General features: G+C 37.8%; 1 protein-coding gene across 2 annotated transcripts; it reads left to right on the top strand.

Moving 5' to 3' along the window:
- Positions 3,230–11,192, top strand: LOC109243634 (nucleolar and coiled-body phosphoprotein 1-like). 2 transcript variants are annotated; one of them, XM_019410596.1, is made up of 11 exons: positions 3,232–3,565; positions 5,219–5,354; positions 6,141–6,275; positions 6,851–6,982; positions 7,313–7,444; positions 7,770–7,907; positions 8,849–8,986; positions 9,279–9,464; positions 9,701–9,808; positions 10,301–10,410; positions 10,782–11,192. In XM_019410596.1, the coding sequence occupies exons 1-11, from the start codon at positions 3,395–3,397 to the stop codon at positions 10,851–10,853; spliced, it is 1,458 nt and encodes a 485-aa protein (XP_019266141.1). In that variant the 5' UTR covers positions 3,232–3,394; the 3' UTR covers positions 10,854–11,192. The 2 variants fall into 2 exon arrangements, with proteins under 2 accessions (XP_019266149.1, XP_019266141.1); XM_019410604.1 differs by lacking the exon at positions 9,701–9,808 and having other exon boundaries at positions 3,230–3,565.

The following is a 17,122-nucleotide window of genomic DNA, read 5'->3' as shown; positions in this document are numbered from 1 at the left end:
GATACTGGACACAGGCGCTTCAAGGCATCTTTGCGCCAACAAAGAGCTGTTTCACGACTTTGAGGAATCTGCTGATGGCGAGTATGGCTACATGGGTAACTCCACTACAACTGGAGTTATGGGTAAAGGAAAAATTCTCCTTAAGCTAACTTCTGAAAAAACCTTAGCCTTGAACAATGTTCTGTATGTACCCTCCCTTCGTAGAAATTTAGTTTCTGGTGCGCTTCTCAACAAAGCAGGTCTTAAACTTGTTTTTGAATCTGATAAAGTTATTATTTCTCGTGGGGGAGACTTTGTTGGGAAAGGTTACCTTAATAGGGGTTTATTTGTACTAAACATCGCTCAAGAGATTACTAATAATGCTAGTACTTTCAATTCTGCTTATATTGCTGAGTCTATTGATTTGTGGTATGGTAGACTAGGGCATGTTAATATTGCTTCTATTAAAATACTTAGAAAAATGGAATTAATTCCTGCAGTTAATGTTGATAATTTTTCTAAGTGTCCTGTTTGTGTAGAAGCAAAACATACCAAAAAGCCTTTTAAGAATGTAACTAGTTGAAAAACAGAATTGCTTGAACTATTACATTCAGACTTAGCAGATTTCAAAAACACTGTTAGTAAAGGTGGAAAGAAATACTACATCACCTTTGTAGATGACTTTTCTAGATACACTAATGTATATCTTCTTAAGTCAAAGGATGAAGCTGAAAGCATGTTTTTAAAATACAAGGCAGAAGTAGAGAATCAATTAGATAGAAAAATCAAGAGACTTAGGTCTGACAGGGGTGGTGAATATAGTACTAATACTCTAGAAGCCTTTTGTGAGGAAAATGGTATTATACATGAGATTAGTGCTCCCTATACTCCCCAACAAAATGGTGTAGCCAAACGGAAAAATAGAACCCTTAAGGAAATGATGAATTATATGCTTTTGAGTTCGGATTTATCTGATAATATGTGGGGGGAAGCTGTTTTATCTGCATGCTATGTTCTTAATAATGAAGCAGATGTTGAAAAGGTTTAATTGTTTTGATGTAGCACCTGTGAGAACTCCTTATGATCCTAGCATACACTTGAAAAAGAATAAGGAATCTAGTATTTCTCAAACTGAGTATGCTAAGATAATTGGTAGTGTAATATTTCTCATGAATTATACACGACCTGATATTGCTTATGCTGTTAGTAGATTGAGTAGATATACTCACAACCCTAGTAGTGAACACTGAAATGCTCTTCATCGTTTGCTAAGATATTTGAGATGTACTATGGATTGGTGTTTGTATTTTAATAAATTTCCTGCTGTTTTAGAAGGATTTTGTGATGCAAACTGGGTTACTGACAATGATGAAGTTAGCTCCACTAGTGGCTATGTGTTCACTTTGGGTGCAGGTGCTATTTCATGGAAGTCTTAAAAACAGACTTGTATAGCACGATCTACTATGGAGTCTGAATTCATTGCTCTTGAGTTGGCAGGGCAAGAAGTCGAGTGGTTGAGAAACTTATTGGCAGACGTGCCTTTGTGGGGAAGACAAGCTTCACCAGTTTCTCTACATTGTGACTCACAGGCAGCAATTGGAATTGCCAAAAATAGTGTGTACAATGGAAAAAGAAGACATATCTGCATTTGGCATGGTGCGGTAAAACAATTGTTGAAACATGGTGTTATTTCCTTGGAATATGTAAGATCCGAAAGAAATTCAGCGGATCCTTTAACCAAGAGTTTGGCAAGGAGAGTTATCCTTGAAACGTCAAGGGGGATGGGGCTAAAGCCCATGGATTGAGGAAGTATGGTGGATACCCGTTTGTGGTCAAACGAAGCCATATGAGACCTCAATATGCACTACATTTCCTATCCCTATGGCGTGTGGTAGTGCTTTATAAGGTTGAGCTTATTGTGCTCTTAATGATTCCATAGCCTTAAGGTAGTCTATGTGTAGATAGACTTGATGGAATCACCTACGTGAGTGTAAAGGTGCGGTCGCCTTTTATGAAAGACTTGGGATGCCTTTCTAGAGCACTCATGAGACCCAAGGTATGTGCATGACCATAAAAGCACTTTGTTAGTATCGCAGAATTTGCATAAAATTAAGGATATAGTATGTGTTGTGGGGGTCTCAGCTAATGTCCATTCAGTTCAAGAGTACTTCACTTTGTGGATGTTAGTTGTTGCCTCATTTCACTACTTGTCAATTCAAATCGAAAGATATTGACACTTAAGTACATGTTCCTTCTTTTGCCCAGAATTGTTCTATTTTTGTCTTTGCATTAGTGGGGGATTGTTGGAATTATTCATAATGCAAAATCATAAATTTCTTTTTGAAATTCCATTTACAACCAATAGCCATGAGTCTTTTATTTTTCAAATGTCCTATCTATTTCCAAGTGGCCTCTTGCATGAAGCCTTAAAGCCAAGTGTTGAATGGCTTTGACAAATGGCTATGCAAATCTACCATATGTCTTCATGCATGGAAGACAAGATACACTTGTCAATATTGGAGCCAAATGTCATCATGCATGGAAGACAAGATACACTTGTCAATATTGGAGCCAAGTGGACTAACATAATGGGACAAGTGTCAAAAGTCTCTCGACACTTGTCATACATGCAACCTCCTTAATTTCCTATAAATAGGTTATGATTTAGCCATCATAATCACTCAATTCTTAACCAAGAATACACCTAGCTAATCATTCCTTTCTTCCTAGTCTTCTTTGTGAATTATCCAACACATAAAATACCTTCATCTTCTCTTCTTCCTGGGCAACTGTTTTGTGCAAATTCTAAACTTCCAGCCACGAGTGCACGTGTTTGGAGGTGCTGTGGAACCTTGGGGAGCGATCGGCCTTTAACGATTTGCACCCAGTCGGGCCGAAATCGCTTTCAAGGCAGTGGCTTGCCACGACATAATATTTTTGATAAGTTGTAGTTTTCTTTCCTTGTTGTTCTTAGTCAATATTATCTACTGATTTTCCTTACAATATAAACCAACCTCCTATAGCTCCACATTTTTTTTTTGTTTATGCCAAATTTATTATTCCTAGAAAAGATTGTTACTATTTTTTTTTTTAAATAGCACATAACTTGTACAAAAGTAAATGCGCGCCTAGTTGGAGAATAAGTACATGAAGGAAGAACACACTTATTTAAATACTTTTTTTGGGTGAAAAAAAAATACCTTGTGACAGTCTTTATTTCAAAACAATCACAAAAACATCAAAATGATCACGCAAATATTTAATACTTTATTTTTTCAAAACGTTTTCCTAAAAGAAAAAACTTTTTCCAAACCTGTTGTGCAGACGCCATTGAAAACCTATATATTCAGATGTAAATTAGCGGCAAAATTCCTTAAATCCCACTTTGCTGTCTGATTCACTGAAGAGTAAAGGAATGGATGAAAACTTAAACAACAACGAAGAAGAAGATGAGGGCCCACCGCCTGGTTTTGACTCTATAGCTCTACCGTTACAACATACCACCAATGATGAGACTGATGAAGATGAGGGCCCACCTCCTGGTTGGCCCTCAAATCCTCAGCAACAAAATCAGCAGCTTCTCCTGGTGAGTTTAATGATTAATTACTAAAAATGGGTATCTATTTTATTTTGATTTTTCCTTTGTTTTCTTGAGTTACCTGTGTTTTGTTGATGAAGTTCAGTTTCATGGGTGCCGTCTTACCTTTTTTTTGGGGTGGGGGGGGGTGGGGGTGGGTGAGGTGTGGGAGTGGGGGGAATTGGTGAAAGATTGAGTCTTGATACCATATATACTTGTCAATGATGAAAAGAACATTGCAATTTCTAAAAGTGATATGGTTAATTTTGTGGAGTTTTATTTTTGATTTGTTTGAAGACTCTCCATATTTAGTTGAATTTGATCTTCATTGGCTTTCCATGAATTACCTGTATTGTGCTCAAGAATTCAGTTTAAAAAGATTCCCCCATTATGCTTATGTATGAGAGAGGCATGTAGACAAGTACATTCATCTGTCAAAGACGAGCTAAAAGTTGAGGCTTGATACCATTAATAATGAAAAGAAAATGTTGCATTTTCTAATTGTCGATCAATCGAACAACTATGCTGGAATTCCAAACTAATTGGAGTCGGTTTATGTCATTTTAAAGGATTCATCATTTTATGATACATATAATTTCGAGGAAATTGGGGTTTTGTTTTGTTTGAAGAGACTCCATATGATTGATCAGGCAGACCACTGCAACTCCTGATGTGCACTTTTAAGGTTGCAATTTCGCTTGTTCATGCATTATATGTATAAGTCTTTCCTTTTTCTTTCTGTATTAATTCTTTCCTTTTGATTATTTATTCCTATCTTTGCTTTTTATTTCTATACTTCTTAATCTTTCCCATGACCTATTTACCGTCCTATAGTCCTTATAAAAAAAGTTTCTACTTGATTATCACCATTCATCCTTTCTGTTCTATGACTACCGTTGGGTTCTTGTAAGATGACCTTGGTTTCTAATTCTTTGAGAGTTATCTTTCATAAGCTTAGCTTAATAACCAGGTAATACGGGGACCTTGATGTTGGAGACTTTATGTTCACAAGCTATTTCTCAATTTATTGAAAACAAATCAAGAAGGATTAAATGATACCTGAAAATTTCGAAAAGAAAAACTGCTTGCCAACTCTTTTAAAAATAAAGGGAAATGTCATTATCAACTTAAAGCTCTAAAGTTAGGTGCTTCTGAAGGTACATAATTTTCATTGAAATCACATTTGAATTTGCATGTGAGAAATACATGTCAACTTTTCAATTATAGAATTACATCTTTACTCTATGATGGAACCTCTTGTCATTGTTTGTTGCGTGTATGGAAATTAAAGTTGAAGGGAATCATTCGCAAGAGTCACATTTGCAAATTATCTGCACAAATAGGTAGCCAAAATGACTAATCTTCAAGAAACTACACTTCAACAAGATCATAATAAAGCCTAGATTGCTTGTGCTTTCTTGAACATTGCAATACTGTATGCTACTCTTCATTAGCACCCAGCTCTCGTCAACTATCCTGGAACTTCATGCTCTCAAGCGTTGGAGTTCTTAGAACTCTAGAAGCTAGAGCAGTATAATGACTATCATTGAAACGTTGAACCTGGAGAAGAAAAAGAGAAAACAGTTAATGCAGAAGTATATTTGCTTAGTGAATGCAAAAACTAGTTGAAGCTTCAGATACACAAAGGTAACTTGTGAACAGACTACTGATGTAGAGATGGGGAGCAAAGAACACGAATCAGAAGACGATGAAGATGGTCCACCACCTGGGTGGAACATTGTAATCCCACAGAAAGATTCGCCTTCTACTCTGCCAGCAACAGCAGCAGTTACTTGTGGTAACTCTTTAACTTTACTGTCAGATATACTTTCTCCCCTCCCCCCCCCCTCTCTTGCGGTGTCTCCCTCTTTTCCCCTCACCCAAACAAAATTCCCATCTTCTTTGCCTGCTTTTCCAGGTCACATTTTCCTATTGTATCCGAATACACAGTGAAAGAGATATCTTTTGAGCCTGACAAAGTTTTTGAAATAGAGTAGCAAAAACAATAGAAAAGCTTTTGAAATAGAATTTTCAGCTCCATGGATTAATGCCTCTAGTATATTCTTGGTGAACAAATCAGTAAAAGATAGTAGTCAGCCTTCTTCTGATATTAAGTGTATATATTTTCCAAAAATCTTCAGATCTCTGCTAGCTCGGTTCTTGAAACTCAACTCGTCGTATTATGGACTAGATGTAATTTTTGGAAGTCAATGAACATGAACCGTGTTTCAACATAAAGATCGTTGGTGGCATCATCTTTTAATTTTCATGTTTCTTTTTTGTTGCATCTTTTTAAGAGATAATCATGTGGGACCATTATTTGGCTCTAGTAACTTCATTAGTACTGGCTGCCATTTCATGTAGCTTCATTTGTGTGCTTGTTGGTTGTTGCGTTTGTTATGATGTTACTTAAATATATACCAATTCTGCTTTTCCTCGCTTATATGTTTTCGATGTGTTTTAACACATGAGTACATTGTTGATTTCTTTTAGAAGGGGATAACTAGTTGTCCACTAAGATTAAGGAATTTGGAGATGAATCTTGATTTATCTGGTTCATAAGAATTAGCCTTCTGATTTTCAGATATAGAAACGGAGAAGAAAGAAGTCGTTGAAGATGAGGATAATGGTCCACCACCAGGATGGGAGTTGACCCCTCAACTACAGCCACTACAAACATCTACATCACCATTAGGGACACAACAAACTCTTCTTGCTGGTGTGTCCTCCCTTTTCTACTCAGATTCTCAGTGTCCATGTTTACAAGTTCAATGCAGACTTCGCTAAAAACCTATATAGGTGATACTTACTAGTTAGGAATAGGCTTTAAACACTACTCTCTCCGTTCCAATTTATGTGAACCTGTTTGACTGGGCACGGAGTTTAAGAAAAAATGAAGACTTTTGGAATTTGTGGTCCTAAACAAGTCAAAAAGGGGCCCGGAGTATTTGTGTAGTTATAAAAGCTTCTCATTAAGGGTAGAATTGTAACTTTAAGCTAAATTGTTACCAAATTTAGAAAGGGTTCATTATTTTTGGAACGGACCAAAAAGGAAATAGGTTCACATAAACTGGAACAGAGGGAGTACTATTTTTCTTCATCATCATTATCATCATCATTTTCACTACTTCTATTAACTTATTTTGACATGATGATGGTATGTAGTTCTTCTGCATTAAGGATGCTCTCATGTGAATGAGCTAAGATGCTGGCTTCATCTAGTAGTCCACTAAGATGTGGGGTTGGGTCTTCTTGATTTATTTGGTTCAAAAGAATTAGCCTTCTGACTTTCAGACATAGAAATGGAGAAGAAAGAGGAAGTCATTGAAGATGAAGATAATGGTCCACCACCAGGATGGGAGTTGACCCCTCAACCACTACAAACGTCTACACCACCATCAGGGACGCAACAAGCTCTACTTGCCGGTGAGTCCTCCCTTTTCTACTCAAATTCTAAGTGTCCATGTGTACATTTTTCCGTTGCTAACTTGCTATGGTTGCTTTTGGTAATGTTTCTCAAAGGTTTGCAATTCACTAGATTATTCTTTCGCGGACAATTAATTTAATCAATTGAAAGTATAGATGTGCAAGGCTTATGATCGGCATTAGTATATTCGGCATTAGGGACGCTCTCATGTGACTGAGCTTAGATGTTGGCTTTATTTAGTTGCGCACTAAGACTAGGAGGAATTTGGGGACGATCGAGTCTTGAGTTATTCAGTTCATAAGAGTTAGCCTTCTTACTTTCAAATACAGCAATGGAGAAGAAGAGAGAAGTCGTTGAAGATGAAGATAATGGTCCACCACTAGGATGGCAGTTGACCCCTCAACTGCAGCCACTACAAACATCACCATCACCATCAGGGACGCAACAAGCTCTTGTTGCCGGTGAGCCCTTCCTTTTCTACTCAAATTCTAAGTATCCATGTTTACATTTTCAATTGCTATGTGCTCTTTGTGGCTGTTTTTTTGGTAACGTCTCTTAAAGGTTTGGAATTTCACTAGCTTATTCTTGCCAAATAATTAATTTAAACAATTGAAAGTAATGCGCAAGTCTTATAATCAGCAATAATTTTTCTGCATTATGGATGCTCTACGTAAATGAACTAGATGCTAGCTTCATGTAGTTGTCCACTAGGATTATGAAGAATTTGGAGATGAATGAGTCTTCTTGATTTGTTTGGTTCATAAGAATTAACCTTCTTACTTTCAGATATAGAAATGGAGAAGAAGGAAGAAGTCGCTGAAGATGAAGATAGTGGTCCACCACCAGGATGGCAGTTGATCCCTCAACTCCAGACACTACAAACTTCTACACCACCACTAGGGACACAACAAACTCTTCTTGCTGGTAAGTTCTCCCTTTTCTACTCAGATTCTAACTGTCCATATTTGCAAGTTCAAGTATTATGTGCTAAAATACCGTAGTTTCAATTACATGCCATATGTGCGCGCATGCAAGCTTGTTTTTTTGAATTAGTTCAGAATATCACAGGCCTCAGTTATGTAACACCCTTCAATGTAAGTTCATGCTTGTTGATCAGTGTGGTAAGAGAGACGGCATGCCCAGTGTCTTTGTGTTGATTGAAACTGCAGGTGGGATGTGATTGAAATAAGGTAGGCCAAACTGGGAAGAAATTAATTCTATAGGAAACACGTAAAAAAGACAAGTGATGAATTATATTCAACATATGAAAATAATCAAGGGATTATACAAACAAAAGTACGCCTTAATCCCAACTAGTGGGGTCGGCTATGCGAGTCCTCTATATCCATTCTGCTCTATTTGGGCCTAGTTTCATTCCAATACTCAATTATTGTCTATTAAGACAAATTAGGGGTTAATATGTGGCAAAAATTCTAGCTGTTGGAGCTTTGACATTAAAGGTATTTCTTGGTATAGCCAAAATTTGTAAGCATAAAACATGAGAGGTTCTCATTAATTATACAATTTTATAAGATAAGTGTGCTAGAGTTCATACCTTAAAAAGCTTGTATACTCAAAGTCCAGATTAGCAGTACTAAAATTCGACATTTGGTTCCTTGGAGAGCTAATCTTCGACCAGTTCTGCCTTTTTGATAACCTTAATCTTTGAGTTAGCATTTTGACTCAATCACCTAATGCTGTAAAATATATATAGAAGTTGGGCATGTAGAGGCTAGCAGCTGCTGATATGACTAATCAATATAATAGACGTATACCTGTGTTTGGTGCTTATTTGGCAGTGGATAAATTCTATTTATTCAATATCCTTTTAACTTTTTAAAACTAGCTAACATTAGCTTTTGTAGACGTTGAGATGGAGAGTAAACAGCACTGTGCAATTGAAAAAGAACGGCATCCACTGGGATCAGAATCCATTCCTATGGCTGGACATTCATCACCACCTACACCACCACCTCAGTCATCATCATCAGTTGCTTCTTCTGGTAAACTCTGCTGCAATTCCTTAAAATAGCATATAACTATATATAACGGGTTAAAGTAGAGCAGTGGACCTCTGTGTCATGCCAAAGGATTGCGTCCAATCTGCTTTCAGTCATTTTAACTCATTTCACATTTCTTGATTGGCTTGTATATAATTTTAGAAGTATTTAAAGATAAGATTGACTTTATTACATTGCAGCATGTGGGTCTTGATCTACTAGTTTACTTGGTATTTCTTTAACCTTTTTCATGGACTTTTTGGGGGAGATAATGACTAAACTTTTCAACTATCAGAAATGGAGATGGGTAGCAAACAAGAAGGCACAAAGAATGAGGAGGTAAGGCCCCCAATTGAAAAACAAGAAGGCACAAAGAATGAGGAGGTAAGGCCCCCAATTGAAAAGCAACCTACATCACATTTACCCCGGATTAAACCTGCAGCGCCTCAATCCTCATCACATGCAACAACATTTTCTGCCGGTGAGTTCTTTTCACTGGAGAGTAACAGACTTTCAGTTCCTCAATTTTAGTCAGTTTGTATACAAGTTCAATGATTGTAATCTAGTTGTCTTCGCCATCATACATGATCTTTCTTCTTATGGTTAATCAGAAGCAAAGTCCATTTTTACTATTACTGGACTCTTGTTTTAGAAGCGTCCAGTGTAACATAATCACTAATTTATATATTCACATTTTTTATGTGCGGTTTCGTGTAGAAATGGGTCAGATGGTTTGTGGTTTTTGCCGACAATTACTTACTTATCCACAAGGGGCTAAATTGGTGAAGTGTTCGTGCTGCCAGACCGTCAATTTTGTCCTGGAAGGTTTTTGCTTCCTTCTTTACACTTCGATTCCAACAGTCCTTGATTTCATTTTACCCTTTTGGTCATGAAATCAGATGTATTCTAGTGAAGTTGATAGTTTTCAATTTATATTGGTATGTTGCCCCCTATATAAGTTATGTTGAATCACGACATGTGCCAACATTGTTGAAAATATCACATACAAAGCTATTTCAAAATTGTGAGTATGAGCAGTTAGTTTTCTCCATGCTTTTTTTTCCAGAAATCAGCACTTTATACAGCCTTGTGATGCTTTTTCTTCTGTTTTCCCCCTGATAATGTAAATCTTTTCTATCTACTGTGAAATGGTATGCCAAACTTCTCATAATTAGATAGTGGGAAAACAGGACATAGTCAATTTCATCAGTTTCTTGTTCTCATGGATAACTGTTGAATAATTCTATGGTTGAAATTAGAACTGTTGACTCATTTTTACGGAACTTACTCATATGGTTCTGATCGCTACTGCTGCAGCTCATGAGGTTGGACAAGTTAAATGTGGGGGTTGTGCAGTGCTGCTCATGTACCCTTATGGGGCGCCATCAGTTAGATGTTCCTCTTGTCGTCACATGACAAAAATTGGGGTATGGACTTTTTCTTCAGAGAGCAGTCATGTCAATTAGCATATAGCATTTTTTGCTATCTTTCTTTTCCCTTTCAAAAATTTATTTCTGCAAGCCTGGAGTCTAGGATAAGCCAATCAAATCCTATGTTATTTGATAGCATGCACCACATGTTTAGGCCAAGGGGTATATGTGAGATGTCCTACGAATCATGGGCCTTCAACAGTAGTAGTTTCAGATTCGTATGTAGCAAGAAATCTTAACACATGCATGATTTATATGTATATTTGTGTGTGATTTTGGAAATGTGTCCTGAACTGCCCTCCTGTATCATCCCGAACTTTAACTTTTGAGACCTCTATGCCTCTGAACTCTTTCTCCTGCATGTCCAGGCACACAACAGGCGACCTCCTCTCTCAGTGCAACAGGCTCGAAGAAGACATCCTGCTTACCAAGTTCATTAACTTGCTCATCTTGATCTGGTTTTTGGGGAGTCCACCATGTAGGTGTAATTGTTTATATGAACTGCTTGGCTAGAGGGCTATTTAGCTGACATCAAGGGTACTGCTTGCTTCATTGGCATTGGCATTTTCCTTGGCTTTGTAAAATCTGTATCACTCCTTCCGTGTCAAAAATCTGTAGCAATCCTTTTCTATTTAAATACTCTTAACTTTGAATAGAGTCAAATTTCTGAACGTTAGTGAGACAGGATTGGAAGTTTAGTTTAGCCTCATCGAGTTTCTTGTGTTATCAGATGAATTTCATGAACATAGTAATGATAACTATTCAGAGACTTGGGTTAACCATTGTGCAATTTATTATTCTAGTGTTTCTTTAGTCCATTCTGATCACCTTTCCTTTATAAACTATTTTAGCTCCATAGACCAATAAATACATACAGAAAAGCTAGAGGGAGTGGCAACAGAGCAAGTGTCCCATAGAAATGAGTCAACAGATGTTATTTAAATCTTTTTTTTTGGTTAAACTGTCAAATTTTATTTAATCAAGTATAAGCATTTACACCCGATAGCTCAATTGGACTCTAGAGCTAGACCTTATCTAAAATCTATAAAAAACAGATCAAAAAAAGAATAGACCAAACATTTTTCCTGCTACTAAGAGTACCTAGCTTTTGTTGTCTACCCTTACAATCAACTTAAACTAGCTAGGGAAACTATGTAGCCTTTCTAATTCTTTTTGCAATTTGACTTCTGTCTGCCCCCGGATGTGCAAATCCAATACAATATCTTTGATCCTCTGGTTGCAGGTTGTTTATCTTTCCTTGAAATCTTCTGTGGTTCCTCTCAGCCCACGTGTGGTAGACCACTGCTGCAAATAAAAACACTAGCATGTCACCTCTGACTTTGCTGGTAGCCCTCCTTGTTATCCATACAATCTCCTCATCTCAGCTCCCTATCTGATGTCTCTCTCCTCTCCACAATGTAGCCCAGATAATTCTGGAGTAATCACATTCAAACATCAGATGTTACATTGTCTCCTCAATGTTCTTTCCACATAATACACAATCACTTGTTACTGATATTCCCTATTTCTGTAGTTCATCAACTGTGGCTAATCTTCTATGTAATGTGATCACGCCCAACTCTAGTCCTAAAAAGGATAAGCGGTCGCTGCAAATATAATCCGGTCTAAAAGTCCGGAGTCGAATCCCACAGAGAACTAAGGCTTAGCTGGATCTGTGTAATATCACCAAGAAGACAAGATTGAAAATAAATAAACGGCTGAAAACTAACTATGCTTGAATTGTAGACAATTAGAATAAAGGTCTAAGGTAATGGTTTCCCCCGTTGTTGATTTCCTTGGTTGTATGTTTCTTATAGCGTTGACTTAGTTGCCTCTATCAATCATTAACTCTCCAGCTATCATAAATCTCTCTCAAGCAATTATGATAATTTACTAGACGCACTCTCTCAATCTACGCTAGCTAGATTCACAATACAGTTCACTTAGATTGCACCCGAGGTATCGTTATCTCTAATCCAACCTCTAAACCCTCGGTTATGACTCTCGCCTATACTCCGGGAGTGATGTTGTTCAAACAACTACCTAAATATGCACTCTCTCTCAAGCAGATACATAATAAATAGGAACGGCTAATTGAGGATCCTTCCAATTAACCACAATCAAAACATAGTTGAACAAATAGAGATAAACAACCAAATTCAATACTATATTATATAACAACCAAATCATCCCCAACGGGTTTCACCAAAACCCTAGATTAAGGTTTTTTAGCTACTCATGACAATGGGTAAATCAAAATACTAAAAGATTCATAATCATGAATTGCAAGAGAATAAAGAAGAAAAGAAATAAAGATGTTTTAGGTGATATCTCACAATTGTTTTTTCTGCAAAAGTACTCTCTAATAATGTTTACATGCCTCCTTTGGGCGAGTTCTAGTATTTAATAGGATTTTGGGCTAAGAATTCCGGAATTTGCACTTCAGTCCCTTAAGTTCCCGTCGCCTGCCGCGGTCCTACCGCGCCCAGCTGGGACCGCGTCCAAACGGCCTCTCTGAATCTCCTCTGACAGCTCACCGCGGTCCTACCGCGCCACGCTGGGCCGCGACAGTTCACCTCCAGGCCTCGTTTGTGTATTTCAAATGGTTCACTCGGCGACTTTCGATGCGATTGGCTTCTTTTTCTTCATAAATGATACAAAACCACTCCATAGCCTTCTTCTAATGTATGTAACCTGAAAAACATGAAAAGCACTAATAAGAGCATTTTGCTATCACTTTTACAATAAAAACTCTACAAGAAAGTGGTTCTTTTGGGGCTTAATCATAGTTCAATTCACCTATTATCAACACCCCACACTTAAAGCTTTGCTCGTCCTCGAGCAATTTAAACCACACTTCTATGCCTAATCGCTCAACGAATTACCCAATTTATGTCACACCTGCCATTATGAAAGAATAACCTAAGCAGTGCAACTGCCATACCTCAGATGCAAACTCTAATGCCATGCCTCACACATGCTCACTCTAATTACTCTAACAGAGGTGCAAACTTGCTATTTCTTCCTGAGTCACAAGCCCTCACATTATTAATTTGAGAGAAGTTCCACACGTATAGAATCAAGCACAAAGAACTTTAGATAGAAAGAATTCACTCACTCTCAGCAAAGAATATTCATATGCCACACAGATACACCATAAGCTTGCCCTTTGTGTAATACTCTACTAATTGAGTTCATTCAATCTTGGATCAATTAGGACTTTAATTGGTTGTAATGTAGGCTACGGGACGGGTAGGATACATTTAGATATAAGAGTAACTACACCTCCCTAAGCACTTTAGTACATACATTTTAACATTTAAGACCTATACTTATGTCAAACCAAACGCCACCTTCACATCAATTTATATTACCCCATACTACTTTAAGCACTTACATCAAGAGCCACCACTTATCAAGGATTTTTTTTTTAACAATCTAAGTGGCTCTTCCTTTTTCAAAACATTGCACGTTTCTCCTTATTCAATTAGTTCCACTCAAAAGCCAAACCAACCACCCCACACTTTAACTTTTACAAAGTTCATAACATTCAAGTGCTCATGAGAGGTGAACAGGTTCAAATAGATGGTTAATTCAAACAAATGGGTAAGGCTTGTAATGTGGTTGCCAAAGAAACAGGATTACAGGCTCAAAGGGGTTAACTAAGATTCATAATAATTCGGTGGGTAAAATATGTATATATGGCTCAACAAGAAATGCCTATATCACTTCCAAGACTGAACAAAACTACTATTTCGCTTTGCAAACACACATAGCAAGTTCTAGGTATCACATGCAAGCACAGAATGTGGGTAATTCTCACACACACTTGGCAAGTAACTCATCCCGAACTAGTTCGTCAACACACTCACATGAGCATTCAAGCAAGAGAAGGTGTACACAATTAAGGCACAATTTATGAGTCTACACATGAGCCTAGACGTCGCACTCTCAAGTTCGTTTAGTTGTTAGTAGGTGTGTACATCAAAAGGGTGGACTCCTGCCCTTACCCCTCCTAATCTAAGAGAGTCTTCAGAGTCCTAAAAAAAAATCTATCTAACCCGGTTCAAGAAAAAGCCCTTGGAAAAGAACCGTGGTCAAAAGAAAAACCAAGGGGGAATTACTACATTACCTAAAAAAAAAAAATCTTTTTTAGACTTAAATCCCTCAAGAAAATTGTCTAATAGATCCATCGTCGGGGAAAGTCCAATCTTTTCTATTTAAAAAAAATTTTATTCAATTAAACTAACACAACTAAAATAGCATAGAAAATCACCCAGATAATCTCCTCACCCCACACTTAATATTGTGCATTGTCCCCAATGCACACCATAACTAATAAAAGGGTAAAAGAGACTCCCTGGTAGGCCAAAGGCCGAAGCACTAACAGCTCATGGGGTACTCAGACTTCTCCCAAGCTTGGTCCTTCGTGCGGGTACCTCACACTTAGTTCCAACCATTTGGTTTGCTGTTGCATCCTTCCAATACCTTTGCTTCCATGCTCCTAAAATAAAAAAGTTGACACTACAAAAGTAATAAAAATAAAAAAATAAATAAAAGAAAGCAATAAAGCTGGGTTGCCTCCCAACAAGCGCTTGATTTAACGTCGCGGCACGACGCGAATCACTTTTTGCCTCCACCTCGAGCTTATGAATTGAACCCCCAATTTGTCTTCAAGTATTCGGTTATGCTCTAGGGGTGGTGGAACAAATATAATTGGCCCAAGCAACCATTGTACTATTCTACACTTCTTGGCTTTTAGACGAGGTATGTAGTCCTGTCTTTCTGGCAAGAAAAATTCCAGAATATAGGCACCTTGTTCCTCATTCTTTGACTTCTCAATCGGCTCGGATGACTCTATCTTCATATTGTCATCCAATCACAATGTAGAAAAATGTTTGGAGTGAGGACCACTGCGCTCACACACATGAACTTCAGGACTTTCAGCATCCTCAACATCAATGATACTAGAGTCAACAAAATCTGTATCCTCAATGTCCTTGGCTGACTCTAGTCTCACTTCTTCAACATTGACATCTTCAAATTCTAGTTGGCTAGGTTGTTGATGTTCTACTTTGACCTCCCCAATTAATACCTCAAATTCCTGCTCTTCTTGGCTACTATCCTCAATATTGGCTTGTTGAGCATTAAAAGCTCCAACCACTTGACTCAATTGAGCCTCCAACTTGCGAATAGTTGCCTCTTGCCTTTCTATGTGCAATTGTTTCTCATTGTTTTGTTCCAGAAGGCACTTTAGCATATCCTTGATCTCCTTCAGGTCCGCATTCCCAGGTTCTTTGTTCCTATTAACTTCACAAGAAAAGGTAGAACCATCATAGAAAGGGGTTGGGGGAACATAAGAAATATAAGAACAACCATAAAAGTGACCATTTTTACCACCACACACATCACACACATTCCACAAAAAAGATTGAGTTGGTGCACATAACTCGCTCTCAGGAACGTTTTGAAAATTTTTCCACAGGTGGTTTCCTTCACAATATGTATGGAGATCAATAGTAGAATTATCTACACCTAAATTCCCATAATTCCAAGATGCCATGTTAATCAAATCAACAGTTATAAAAAAAACTCAAAAAAAATTAAACAAACTAAAAGTTCAAACTTGAACCCTAGCAATATATACAGCTACAACTACACCGTTAGTTTCCCGGCAACGGCGCCAAAATTTGATCACGCCCAACTCTAGTCCTAAAAAGGATAAGCGGTCGCTGCAAATATAATCCGGTCTAAAAGTACGGAGTCGAATCCCATAGAGAACTAAGGCTTAGCTGGATCTGTTTAATATCACCAAGAAGACAAGATTGAAAATAAATGAACGGCTGAAAACTAACTATGCTTGAATTGTAAACAATTAGAATAAAGGTCTAAGGTAATGGTTTCCCCCGTTGTTGATTTCCTTGGTTGTATGTTTCTTATAGCGTTGACTTAGTTGCCTCTATCAATCATGAACTCTCCAGCTATCATAAATCTCTCTCAAGTAATTATGATAATTTACTAGACGCACTCTCTCAAGCTACGCTAGCTAGATTCACAATACAGTTCACTTAGATTGCACCCGAGGTATCGTTATCTCTAATCCAACCTCTAAAACCTCGGTTATGACTCTCGCCTATACTCCGGGAGTGATGTTGTTCAAACAACTACCTAAATATGCACCCTCTCTCAAGCAGATACATAATAAATAGGAACGGCTACTTGAGGATCCTTCAAATTAACCACAATCAAAACGTAGTTGAACAAATAGAGATAAACAACCAATTCAATACTATATTAATATAACAACCAAATCATCCCCAACGGGTTTCACCAAAACCCTAGATTAAGGTTTTTAGCTACTCATGACAATGGGTAAATCAAATACTAAAAGATTCATAATCATGAATTGCAAGAGAATAAAGAAGAAAAGAAATAAAGATGTTTTAGGTGATATCTCACAATTGTTTTTCTTGCCAAAGTACTCTCTAATAATGTTACATGCCTCCTTTGGGCGAGTTCTAGTATTTAAATAGGGTTTTGGGCTAAGAATTCCGGAATTTGTACTTCAGTCCCTTAAGTTCCCGTCGCCTGCCGCGGTCCTACCGCGCCCACGCTGGGACCGCGTCCAAACGGCCTCTCTGAATCTCCTCTGACAGCTCACCGCGGTCCTACCGCGCCCACGCTAGGACCGCGGCAGTTCACCTCCAGG

Source organism: Nicotiana attenuata, chromosome 2 (genome assembly GCF_001879085.1).
Source record: "Nicotiana attenuata strain UT chromosome 2, NIATTr2, whole genome shotgun sequence".
Classification (NCBI taxonomy): Eukaryota; Viridiplantae; Streptophyta; class Magnoliopsida; order Solanales; family Solanaceae; genus Nicotiana; species Nicotiana attenuata.
Note: the sequence above shows the minus strand (reverse complement) of the source record. Positions and strands in the feature narration are given on the sequence as shown.